General features: G+C 52.6%; 1 protein-coding gene and 1 long non-coding RNA gene across 3 annotated transcripts; one reads left to right on the forward strand and one right to left on the reverse strand.

The window, feature by feature from the left end:
- Window positions 1-202: 202 nt before the first annotated feature.
- On the reverse strand, window positions 203-4,576 carry FEZF1 (FEZ family zinc finger 1). Of its 2 annotated transcripts, XM_088165722.1 has the most exons (5): window positions 2,745-4,149; window positions 2,373-2,594; window positions 2,069-2,203; window positions 1,640-1,772; window positions 203-1,035 (listed from the first exon to the last, which is right to left on the reverse strand). In XM_088165722.1, the coding sequence occupies exons 1-5, from the start codon at window positions 3,168-3,170 to the stop codon at window positions 731-733; spliced, it is 1,221 nt and encodes a 406-aa protein (XP_088021848.1). In that variant the 5' UTR covers window positions 3,171-4,149; the 3' UTR covers window positions 203-730. The 2 variants fall into 2 exon arrangements, with proteins under 2 accessions (XP_088021848.1, XP_088021847.1); XM_088165721.1 differs by having other exon boundaries at window positions 2,373-4,576.
- On the forward strand, window positions 2,044-6,898 carry LOC148223711 (uncharacterized). Its single transcript, XR_015804024.1, has 2 exons — window positions 2,044-3,209; window positions 3,302-6,898. It is a non-coding gene; the product is annotated as an uncharacterized LOC148223711 (long non-coding RNA).
- Window positions 6,899-12,004: the final 5,106 nt, after the last annotated feature.

Below are 12,004 nucleotides of genomic sequence, written 5' to 3' on the forward strand. Positions count from 1 at the left end.
TCAGCTTGGCAGAGTCTGTTGTGCAGCTAATAACATAACAACCCTGCTTTGATCAATTCGAACTAATTACCCCTCTTAATTAAAGTCTTAAGCGGTTGTTTCAGTGTTTTGGCAAGGGCGAGGAGAGCTTTGCCATGCGGAAGCGCCAACGCCGCGCTCCCCGCCCGCCCGTCCGCCACGCAGCCCACGCCGCCGCAGACACTCCTTGGCAAAGATTTATTTCCATCGGGTCAACGATTTCTTTTTTTTTTTTTTCTCTCCACGTGCAAGAATCAATGCGAAATTCAAATCCGTACATAGAGAACAGTTGTGCCCATATAGATACGATATTCAGGGGGAGAGAGAGAGGAGGAAACCAAGAAGGGTGGAATAACCAGCAGACAGCGGAGGCAGAGCAGGATCAACACAAGGGGAATATATATATACATCGAAATAATTAAAGTGGTGCAGCATTCCCCGCTCGGGTAATACAGATTCCCAAATAAATACAGCAGAAATTGGCTTGGCGCTTTTTGTTTTTTGTTTGTTTTTTTTTTTTAACCATCTCTCCACCTGAGATGCAACGACAACAAAAAATAGTCTGTAAAGAACAAAGGAAACATTAAAAAAAATAGGAAACAACCAGTCCCATTAACGTTATTGGCGATATAGAGCGTAATACACAAAACCGCTTAACAGGTGCATGCAAAGAGGCGGTGGGGCTCGCACCGGCGGGGCCGGCGGCCGCCACTCACGCCTGGAGCGGCGGCGGGCCCTGCAGCAGCGCCCCGGGCGGGGGCGCCGGGTCGGGCCCCCCCAGCTCGGCGGGAGGCTGGGGCAGTCCCAGGGCGCTGTCATGCAGCTTACGGACGTGCTTCTTGAGGTCAAAGTTCCTGCAGAAGCCTTTACCGCAGGTGGGGCAGGTGAAGGGCTTCTTGTCGTTGTGGGTGTGCATGTGGAAGGTCAGATTGTACACCTGGTGGAAAGCCTTATTGCAGATATTGCACTTGAACTGCTTCTCCCCGCTGTGAGTCAGCTTGTGGTTTTTGTAATTGCCTGGGAATGAGACAAGAAAGGCAAATGGACCTGGATTTGAAAGACGGACACTGAAAAGACGAGAAAAACATTTAAAAACCCCAAACTCTGTCCCATCACCCGAGTTCGGCTTTAGGATGAAACGACCGCAAACCTCCCGCCTTCTCTCCATCCTTCCCGCGGCTGTTACACTTAACAGAAGACAAGGAAAACATCGAATAAAACAAAATCATGACCGTTGCAGAAATAAAACGCCTGGGTTTAGGCTTCACAGCAACAACGGAAGAAAAAGTAGCTAAACTCTTGTATTTGGAGTTAGAAATAGGAGGCGAATTCGTTTGCCGAACCGCGCTGGAAGCTGCATGTTGCAGTGAGGCGAGAAGGGCAGAACAGGCGCTTCCAGCGGAACCACTGCTCCGCCCTTCCCCAGGACAGAGACCTCTGTCCCGCACCGTGGGGCAGGACATGTGTCGGGGCTAGCCAAACTTAAAATTAACCCAAATATCTAATAATAAAACTTGAACACAAAATTAATTCCCCACCACCCTCCCTGCCGCAAAGTGTCCCTACACTTGGCTTGGGGAGGAGGAAGCCGGGGAAGAAAGAGAGTGATGGAGACTGGTACCTTTCTGGTGAAATCCTTTGCCACAAAATTCACACACAAACGGTTTATAGCCGGCGTGTATTCGCGTGTGCGTGTTCAGAGTCGAGCTCCGGTTAAAAGCTTTGCCGCACTGGTTGCACTTGTGTGGCTTTTCCTGGAGGGAAACAAACACCAAGTCACGGCTTGTTGGCTGTCCTGCGGGGTCTGTGTTCTGTTTAGCGGGGTATATGAGCTGATTCGTGGAGTTCTGTGTTTAACTCACGGCTTGCAGATGCCTGTGCGGGGCACCCGCCGTATCTACCGCGCTTGAGGCAAACGAAATCGCCCCGCGGCTGCGGATTTGCCGCCCCCCACCCACATGTTTCGAAGCTGCCGGACAAACGCCGAGCTCCCCGAAAAACGTGAGCGGAGTGTCTTGGGCAGGGAGGAAGGGACAGAGGATGGGCTCACCTGGGTGTGGATGATCTTGTGCCGACAGAGCGTGCTCGCCTGTCTGAAGCCCTTCCCGCAAACTTTGCAAACAAAGGGTCTGGCTCCCGTGTGCACCGGCATATGGCGCGTTAAGTTATAATGTGCATTGAACACCTTGAAAGAGAAAGCAGACAATAAAATAAAATTAGATTGCGGTTAGAAGGCGAAAGTGCCGAGTGGGAGCCGTCGTTTAAAAATCAAGCAACCAAGCGACAGACAGCCGGCGGGCAGACGGATGGGGACAGGAGGCTGGGGAAGGGAGGCGGGCTACGGCGCTACTTGCCTTTCCACAAACTTCACACGTGAAAACTTTGGGCTTGCTGCTCGGGGAGCCGCGGCTGAACTCCGACGTCTTATAGGCGATTTTTTCCGAGAGGATCTGTGCACTTTCTTTCATGTACTGCTGCAACTGAGCCTGCGATAAGTCCTTGAAGGCCACCCCCGCCGAGTACTTGTCCACGGTCGGTAGCACCAGCTTGTTCCGCTCCGCCAGGTAAGCTTTGGGCTGCGAGTGCAAGGGAGAGGTGAGGAAATAAGAAGCCACCGGGTGGATGTTGACACTGGAGGACGGGTGACAGGGGCTGTCGCCTCGGTTGAAATAGCACAGGGCTCCCATGGCGTGGAAGGAGGAGTGATTGACCACTCGGGGTCTTACCAGTTTGTACTGCTGCAAGGGCAGGGCATCGCGGGGGAAATCTCCTTTCAAGCTCAGGGCACAGTTCAAGAGATCGCCGCAGCTAAAGGAGGGCGAGGAAGAGGAATCTAAGTGAGCCTTCCTGGGTTCTGCTCCAGCCACCGCCGCTTTGGGCAGGGTGTCGTAAGCCACTGGGACAAAGGGGATCATGCAGGGGATGGAGGAGTTGAGGTGCAGCGGATGCTTGGGATCGCTTTTGGCTACGGAGCCATGGAGGAGCTGCGGGACGGGGATGGAGCGGGGCTCTGGAGTCCGCGCCATGATGCGCTCAATGGAGAAAGCGAGTGGCTTGGGCGTGCTGATCATGTTGCTCCTCGCAGACAGGCTTTCTCTGGACGGAGGAGTCGCTAGGATTTTGGTCGCCGTGTGGTTGCCACTATTGTCCATGGCTGAATTGCATTTGTTCTCCCGGTTTGAGCCTCTCTGGTAAACGCCTCTTTTTTTTTTCTTTTTTTTTTTTTTTTTTCTCTCTCTCTCTCTCCTCTCTCTCTCTTTCACTTTCTCTGCCCCTTTTCTAGTTACTGATCTGCGAGGAGAGAGACCAGCATCGTCGCCGCCACCATCACCACAGCCTTCGCCGGCGGAACCAGCCTTCTCAGTCCAGTGGACTCATGCCAGCCCATCACAGTTTACTTTGGCGCACCAATGACTCGGGACAATCGCTACTTATTTCTATCAATAGAAAGTGTTGTGTCAATAACGCAGCCAAGATCTCGCCAATCGTTAACTTCCAAGAGGAGAAGGTAAACTAGATAATTGCTCAATTCGCTTCCAACAGTCAACAGGAAAAGTTTTTCCCCCCCAGCAAGCGCCTACTTTTCATTGGTGCCCGCGTCTCCCCCGCCCAGGGAAGGAGGCGGCCCTCCCTCCTTCTCGCCTCTCTCCCCTCTGTCTCCCTCCCTCTCTCTTTTTATTATTATTATTTGCAATCTGCTTAACCAGGCTTTAGAGGCCAAGCAAATCCGAGATCAATTTTCTTGTTTGGCTTTAAATGACATCATCTAAAATCATTGTCCAAGTGCTAAATAGGGATGTGAAACCCAATTCAAGGGCAAGCGCCAGGGTGTTTGTCAAACAAGGTGCTGCAGAAGAAGCGGCTGGAGGGGAAGCTGTTTGTTTCCTTGCCACTTTCCAGCCCGAGCTCTCTTTGTGCGTGCGTACGTGTGTGTGTCTGAGGGAGGGAGGGAAATGGCTGCTTTGCTCCTGGGACTGCTCCTGGGACTGCTCACTGCTTTAAAGAACAAGGTCAGGTGGCGGTGAGCTTTTGGAAAACACAGTAGACTAAAATAAGTGGGGGACTTCCAACAAGCAGACGGCGAGACCAGCACGTGGGGATGCAGGAACCTCCCGTGTCAAATGGAACGAGTGCTTGGGAGCAAAAGGATGTCTCAAAACCTGGGGCAGGGGAAGAGAAGAAAAAGGAGGTAGGAAGAAGGGGCGCCTTTTAAATCTGAAGCATTATTTATATATATTTATATTTATATTTTTATATATATATATACACACATATGTAGCCTGCATATACACTAAATATAGCTTCTGTGTCCTTATAGAATACACGCACAATACAAATACCGGAAGCTCAGGGTTGGCATAGATAGAGAAATCTATCGCTCAAACTCTGTTTATAGGTATATATGCGCCTAAACATGCAATCACCATGTATTTAAGAGAAGCTTGACGGCCCTCTTCGGGGCGGGCAGCGCCAGCAGGTGATCGTCCTGTCAGCGAAGCGGGGGTGGTCGGGGAGATGAGAGGGGCAGCAGCGGGTACAGGACTTTCTGTGTTTCCGCCCACCCCACCATCCGACAGCTCGGGCCCAGGACAAGGTCCCGTTCCTCCCGCCGGCTCGGGGTTCACTCGGCTGGTGACTGAGAGGCCACTACCGGAATAACTCCCAGGAGAAGCCAAGGGTCCCTCCGTTCCTGCCACCCCCGGGAGCGAGCGGCCAGGCCGCGTCTCTCAGCGGAGGGACCCACGCAGCAGCTTCCATTTCAGAGGTCCAGCACTGCCCTTCTCCGAGGCAGGAGGTCTCGGGTTTGCTAACAGAGAGAAACCTCCAGCGAGGCAGGGAGGCCCGACCCCCACTGCTCGGGTACCAGCCCAGGAATAGGCAAATGGCAGTGTCTCCCCCCGCAGCCACAGCCACCGGCCCAGGACAACCGCTTTCGAGGAAATGAGAGCAGGGAGAGAGGGCTGGGGTCCCAGGGAGAAAGGGAGGGAGAGATGGGAAGACGGAAGGAGGGATGGAGGGAGGCATCCTTGCCCCCGGAGCTGTGACCTGACCGATGCGGCCTCACGCCACCGCGGCTGCATTTGAGGAGAGCAAGGCAGCGGCTGTTCCACGACGGTACCTCCGCGGCCGGGAGCTCCATGCGAGAACGAGGAGATGCGGGGCACGGAGAAAGAGAATGCACTGTGGTCGCCAGGACGGACGTCGAACGATGGGCAGTGGCCTGGGCATCACTCTCTGCACACCCAGCGACCTCCGTGTCCGCCCCGTCCCTCCGGTGTCCCGGAGCGCAGGCGGGTGACAGAAGACGGGGCACGTGTCGGGATGGACACAGCCTGGCGGGCAAGCGTGAGGCGGAGGAAGCACGGGATCCGCGCTGGGCTGTGCTGGGCTGTGCGAGACTCTGGCCCCGATGCCTCGCTCCAGCCCTGCTCCTTCTTTTCCCGTGGTCTGGGTGGGGGCCGCTGAACGGGGCTGCGCCGCTCACGTGCTTCTCCCCCGCAATTCCCCACGGCAGATGGGTCGGGGCGTTAAGACAGTAATTGCTGTCCCGGATCGGGTTGCTGCAGCCGCCCGCCTCTTACCTGGAGGAAGGAGGGATCGTGGACTTGCGGGGGGACGCAGCCGGCCCCCCCCAGCGCCGTGAGCGGCAGCTGTCTCGGGCTGCCGCTTCTCCGGAGCGTTGGTGTCTCTCTCTGGTACTTTGTGTCCGCCAGAAGATAATTTCCTCCTTCAGAGCAATTTACGTTTAATTCAATCTGGGCAAATTTCCTCTTGATTGGTGCTGAAGAAGGGAATTATTGTTGAGTGGGTTTTAGAGGCTTCAAATCTCATATACTTAATATGTTAACAGCTTGTTCTTAACTGGTCTTTTTGGGATTGACTTTTTGACATGTGTTTGAAAGTAAAATATGTAGTGTCATTTGAGCAGGGTAAATATCCCAAAGCAGCAATTACAGCCCTGCCATTGCAATTATACTGGTCTCCTCAATATTGAGATACACTTTCGAAGAAGCGGCAGCTTTATTATTCGTTACTTCCTTACAAATATACCTCCCTTTCTTTTGGTACCTCTCACAATAATTTATGTAAATGCCTAATTTTCTGTTGCGATCTAAAAGCCAAATTTTTCGGGGAGGAGGGGACGACACGTCATCTCTTCTGTCTCAGAGATGGAGACTTGTTAGGTGCTGGTCTTGCCCGCAAAATAGATCGAGATACTAAAAACAACCTCGACATATCCTTTTAGTTCTGTCCTGAGCTTTCCTTGCTCTCGGACAGCACCTTTTTTAAAGTTTTACATATCTCCCGAGTGGCAAATACCATGCAGTCGTGGTGGTGCAAGGTTGTTTTTCCCGAGGCAGAGAAATTTACAGCCTCTGAAAGTGGCAATAAGGAACCTCTCGGCCGGTTTCTATTGAGGGGCAGGGCGGGCCCGGGCTCCCTCCAGGCTGGCAGCACATACCGAGTCCCAGTAGAAGAGGCTGCTAGCGGGGGAAGGAGCGAACCCGCCGGCCTCCCACAGTTAGAAACCGTCGCAGAAATTAAGGGCAAAAGTTTTGCCTCGAGTTGATTTTGTGCTCTGCCCGGGAAATCTGCTGTTCTCTTTTTCCCCGTAATCGGCTTTGTGTTTAATTCGTTCCTAAGGTATGTTCTTGATATTGCTCACTTGCATTATTATCATAACGTATCTCTATATGCACTCAAAATCCGAGTCACCGGCGAATTCATCTTGTCGTCAGGATTACTCCAATCCGATCCCAGAGGCGATTAGAGGGAGGTAAAATACCGCCTCAGAGCCTAATCTTTAATTTCTTCTCCTTAATAAAATGAGTAATTCCATTGCGTTTTTAAGTAAAAAATGAATTGAAAAGGATAATAACTCCGCTAACCTTCTGTTTCTTGTATTAATATTTTCCTGGGAGTTCTTTACTGCAACCCTCCTGCCCGAGGGGGCTGCTCCCTCCGTGAGCCCGGAGCTCGATCGTGCTCCCTCTCCACGACCGGGTAAGAGGGGGGATGGCAACATCCCTCCTGGATCCGGGACGTCCCTGGGGAACCCGAGCGTGGAGGGAACGAGGGAGGTTACAAAACATCCTTCTGGCCATGACATCGGCAGACTCGACGGCTGCCGGATAGACCCTGATTACTATTATTACTGTTGTAATAGTGGTCCTTAACAGTGACACTGCTGGGATTCGCTGCTAAAGCTTGGGTTTGCTCTTGCTAGCATCAGTCCAAGACGTTCCTTCCCGAGCTGCCGGATTTGTGAAGAGGTGATTTACCCCGACAAGCACCGGGAACGCGGTGTTCCCCTCAACCGCAATGCCCGCAGACCCCGCTGCGGAGGAACGCGTTGGCCTTACAATTCGGAATTAACCCCTGGCGGCTGCGGTGCTGGAGGGCTCGCTGTTCATTCCTAATCAGAACTTATTGTTTACTGTCTTTTGAAGGGAAGTAAAAATATAAACGGGGGAGTTCCAGCCGGGGGAAGTGGACCAGCCGCTGTCACAGTTTATCAGCCGGCGCTGGGAGAGATCCCGACCGCCGTCCTTTTCGGTGGCAATCTGCTGCTACCGCCCGCCACCGAAAAGGACGCGGCTTCCTGGCCCACCCGGCCCCGGCCCCTGGCTCCCGTTCTGCTCTGCGGAGGTCGGTCGCCGAGCCCGAGTACACCTCTCAGCAGCCTCGGGCTCTGCGCCTTCTGGACCGTGTGCAAAGGCTCTTGGCCCTTCCCAGCTTTTAAGTTGTAACACTTCGGCGTTTTCTTCACTGATAATTTCTCCGGTGGAAGAAAATAATATAAATATGTGCGTGCGCGTGGGTATGTATTTTCGGAGACTACATGTAATCTTCCCATATAGTGGGGCTGTGTTGGGGTCCTTCTATAGAAGTCCCACCTCAAGCAAAAGAATAAAGTATTACTATTTGTAACCGAACCCATCACAAAAGAAAAAAACATTTAATACTGGCTCGCAAAATACAAGTGCACCCGGAGGTAAAACAAAGTTTGACAGTACTGTACATTTCGTACAGACCCCCCTAAATCGAAACTGGTGCAAATTAAGCCTTTTTATGTAAAAAGCCTTTAATCACATATAAACGAAATTACAAGTGACCCTCTAAAGCAGCGCTTCCGGCCCTCCTGTAATTCATGCGAGCGATTTGGCTAAGTGTGCCAGCTCCGAACGTGGACTGCAGCTATCACGTTTAATCTAATCAGTCCGCCTGTGAGGGGACCCAGCGGTGTCATCAACTCCAAAGGGCCCTTGGTGGAAGTGGCTGGGATAGGCCAGCGGCAGCTGGAGCCATGAATGACACTTTCTCATTTGTTCCTTTCCCAGTTCAACAAATGTTTAGCCCCGTTACTGCTAAATGAACGTATTGCGCTCTTTGGCTGGGGGAAGCTATTTATTTTTAAGATTCCTGAATAGGATCAGGAGCAATTATCTTAATTTTTGTTTCCATTTTCTGTCGGTGTATTGGGAGGTAACCTGGAGCAAAGGTCGTTGTGTGGGCGCCTGTGTGCTGTATTCCCGGCACCGGGGTACGCCTGGCGACAGAAGGGTGTCCGCCGGACACGGAGCGGGACAAAAACCCGCTAGTTTATGGTGGGACCCGTTTCGATGTGCCGCTGAAAGAAGGAGGAGAAGCCTAGTGAAAAACGTGAAAATAAGCACTCAAGTATGAATCGTGCCCTGTCGCAGCCGCTGCGGGACGGAGCCTGGGGAGGATTCCCCACCTCGGCTGCTCTCTCGGCGCCCATACCCGGGAACAGACACAGACAACAACTGGGCCACTCTCGGAACTGAGGGGGCAGGAGGAGGAGGGGGCCGGGACACGACGATACACCTGCTAAGGCCGAAACGAAACTTTTTTTTTTGTGTGTGATTGATTTATCTTGTTTTTTTAGCTGCATTTTTTCCCCCTAGTCGCTGTTAAAACAAAGCCCGCCCGTGCCCAGGGGCGTCCAGGATTCCGTCCGTTTCGCACAGAGGAAGCCCCGCTCCCCCCATCTCCCCGACTGCCCCGCCGTCTGCTCCGCGCTCCTTTGCTGACAGTCCAGTATCTCATTCAACTCCCTTCGGTAGGTGCCTAAGGGGCATTCTCGGTGCAAGAACTCGCCTCACAGCCTTACACACCGTCCCCGGCCCCCTGCGCTCATGGCCGTGTCCCTCGGGGAGTCGCACTTGCTGCCCACTCCGAAGTTGACACTGGTGCACCTCCCGCCCTCTGTGCCGTGAGTCTGGTGGGTCTCAGGAGGAGTTTCCCAAAACCTGGAAACATCCAGCATCTGACCCGAGATTCCCCCGGGAGCCCAGGAAGTGTTGTTGTGGGTGCCGTGTCCCCACGGCCAAAGGAGAGAGGCCGCTCCGCTGGGCCCGTTCGATGAGCACCGGTGCCCCGGGAGCCACTCGTCCTCTGACTCTGGCTGTTCCTCCAAAGCTGCGCCGGGGGCTTCCCTCCGCTCCGGGTCGGGTTTAAAGGGAGGAGCCGCTCTACAAGCACCAGTCTCTGCGGCCGGACCCGCCGGTGAGGGCTCAAAGGGCGCGGCCTGAGCCGGCGGCTTTGCTTGCCTGGAGGTGGGAGGCTCAGTGTGCCAACGTCGCCCTGCCGCCGCGGTGACTCCCCCAACCGCTGCCATGCCTTGCCCTGCCTATCGCCTCATTGTCCAGGGTAAGCGACAGCCGAGGGCAGCGAGCTCTTGGCTCCAGACACCCTTTGCCCAGCAATGGGAGACCTACGAGCATCGCTTTCCTATCCCGGCCCCGAGCATCGCTCGCAATGGCGGCGCGCACCTGGTCATGCCTTCTGATTCGACTTCTAAAGCCGCGTTTATACCACTAAGACTCAAGAGGAGTGAATTAAATGAGACCGCTCCTGCCCCTTTCCTGAGGGCTCCCTGCACTCCGCGCCCGCTTATGAAGAGTGGAGGTCCCCGCGGAGCCCCCACGGCCCCGGGAGAGCGCGGCGTGAGCTCCGCTGGCTGCCTCGCTCCAAAGCGTGGCACACAACTCGGCACGGGCACACAGCTTCGCTTAAAAACCAAAGCTAAGATGTAGAGGCAGCTCCTGAGTCCTCCCTCACGGGGCACTGCCCCTGCTGCTCGAGGCGACGGTGCCCAAAGCCGGAGTTGTCACGCAGGTACTACATTGGCCTTCTCAAGCTTCGTGCTGGTTCACGGTTTCACAAATCTAGGTACTAAAAAATTATTTGCATTTGGAAGAAATTAAAGGACATTTGAAGCACTGTCTTTTCTGTACCTGTCTTCCATTGATGTCTGCTGTGCTGTGTCTAACAATAACTTATCCTATGCTTTGTGTCTAATTTCTCTTTTCCCAAACATCTTGAAACTTCTTCATAGTTATATAATCTTTTTCTTTTCTTTTCTTTTCTTTTTTTTTTTTTTTTTATTTTTTTTTATTTTTTTTTTTTATTCTCATCATCTTCGTTTTGGGCTTTTGTTTGGTTTGTTTAGCGTTTTCTTACTCATCTCTATCTTACTGACAAATATATCTTGCAAGTACTGCATGCAGAAGAAATTGCATAGCAAAGTGCTTGACATATGGGGTGTATATGTATAATGCTTCATGAAATTTGAGTAACTCGGGTCCACTTCAAGCCACAAAAAGTCATAGTCTTGTTCAGGTAGGTTTCTTTCTTTTTTTTTTTTTTTTTTTTTCAAGTTACGTCAGAGAGTAAACAGGATTATCTGCTCCCTAAGGCATAAACAGCCTGCACAAGATCCCAGCAGTCAGGGCCACTCCCACCACACCCAGACAGGGAGCAGGGTAGGGGAAGAGGTGGTGGCAAGCTCTGAGACCAGATCATTAACGTATTTGTGATGGATCAGGTTCTAGACAAACAGGGCCCATAAACAAGCACATGTGGGGCTGTAGCTGAGGTGAGAATGCAGTACTCCTCTTCCATCACTGGCGCAGAGGTTAGCAGCCCAGGACAGCGCTGAGATTGAGTCGCTGGACAGAGGCTGTGGGTGGGAGTCCCATATGAGGGCAATCAAGACCATGATAGCCTACAGTCTCTTGAGGACCTAACAGGTGAAATTACTATAACCTACTCTGTAATTGTTCAAATTGATAGGGAGAGTTGTTTAGCTTCATCAGGAAATCCGTCTTGGTGTGGGGGCAACTTGGGATAGAGGAAAAGCCCAAAGGGGAGGTGAGTGCAAATCACTGTTTCCCACAGGGCTTTTGTATAGTGGGCTGGGCAGAGAGGCTAATGCCAGGTCACTCTTGAAGGAGACAGACCCATCACTTACCTCCTGGGTTGTGCTGGTGACAGGCACTCCTGTCCCGGTGTTTCTAGGTCCCACTCCAGCTCTCTACTCTGTTAGTGGCTTGCTAGGGATAGTGTTCAATTTGGATATTGCTTCCTACTCTTGTGTTACCTTGGAACTTAAAAAATCTAATGTCCTCTGGTGAAAGCCCTGCACAGACCTGGCACAACTCTGCACTAGGAGACCTTTGCAAGCACTGCAGGTCGCTTAAGTGATACCTGCCTTCACCTCTTTACACCTGGCTTCTCCACAGGCATCTCTGCAGGGTCTAAGGAATGTCAGGATGGGGAGAGTGGTACCAGGGAGACTCTGTGCCTGACCGACACTGATCTCTCTGCTTCACTGGGTTTGGAGATGGGTGTTTCACTGGACAGCCTGGCTTCTTCTGCACCCTGCTGCCTGCCACAGCCACACTGGGGCTAAGGCTGCAGCTCCTGCTCAGGCAGGTTATCCCTTACCAAGGCTGGATCTCAGCCAGAGTCCCAAATGGCCCTTTAAGCATCACAGCTTCCACACACCAGCACAACTAGGACAAATGACAAGAAAGGAATATGCAATTATTTTACTGCTATCAAAACCTAAATCAGCAAATCCATCTAGCAGCCTGGTAATAGGGAAAAATAGTGCTTGGACTCCCTGTGCCTCCTTCAGCCCAGCAGAGATGGTGATGAAAAGCTGAGCAGTGTGGTC

Source organism: Sturnus vulgaris, chromosome 5, assembly GCF_052056855.1.
Source record: "Sturnus vulgaris isolate bStuVul1 chromosome 5, bStuVul1.hap1, whole genome shotgun sequence".
Lineage (NCBI taxonomy): Eukaryota > Metazoa > Chordata > Aves > Passeriformes > Sturnidae > Sturnus > Sturnus vulgaris.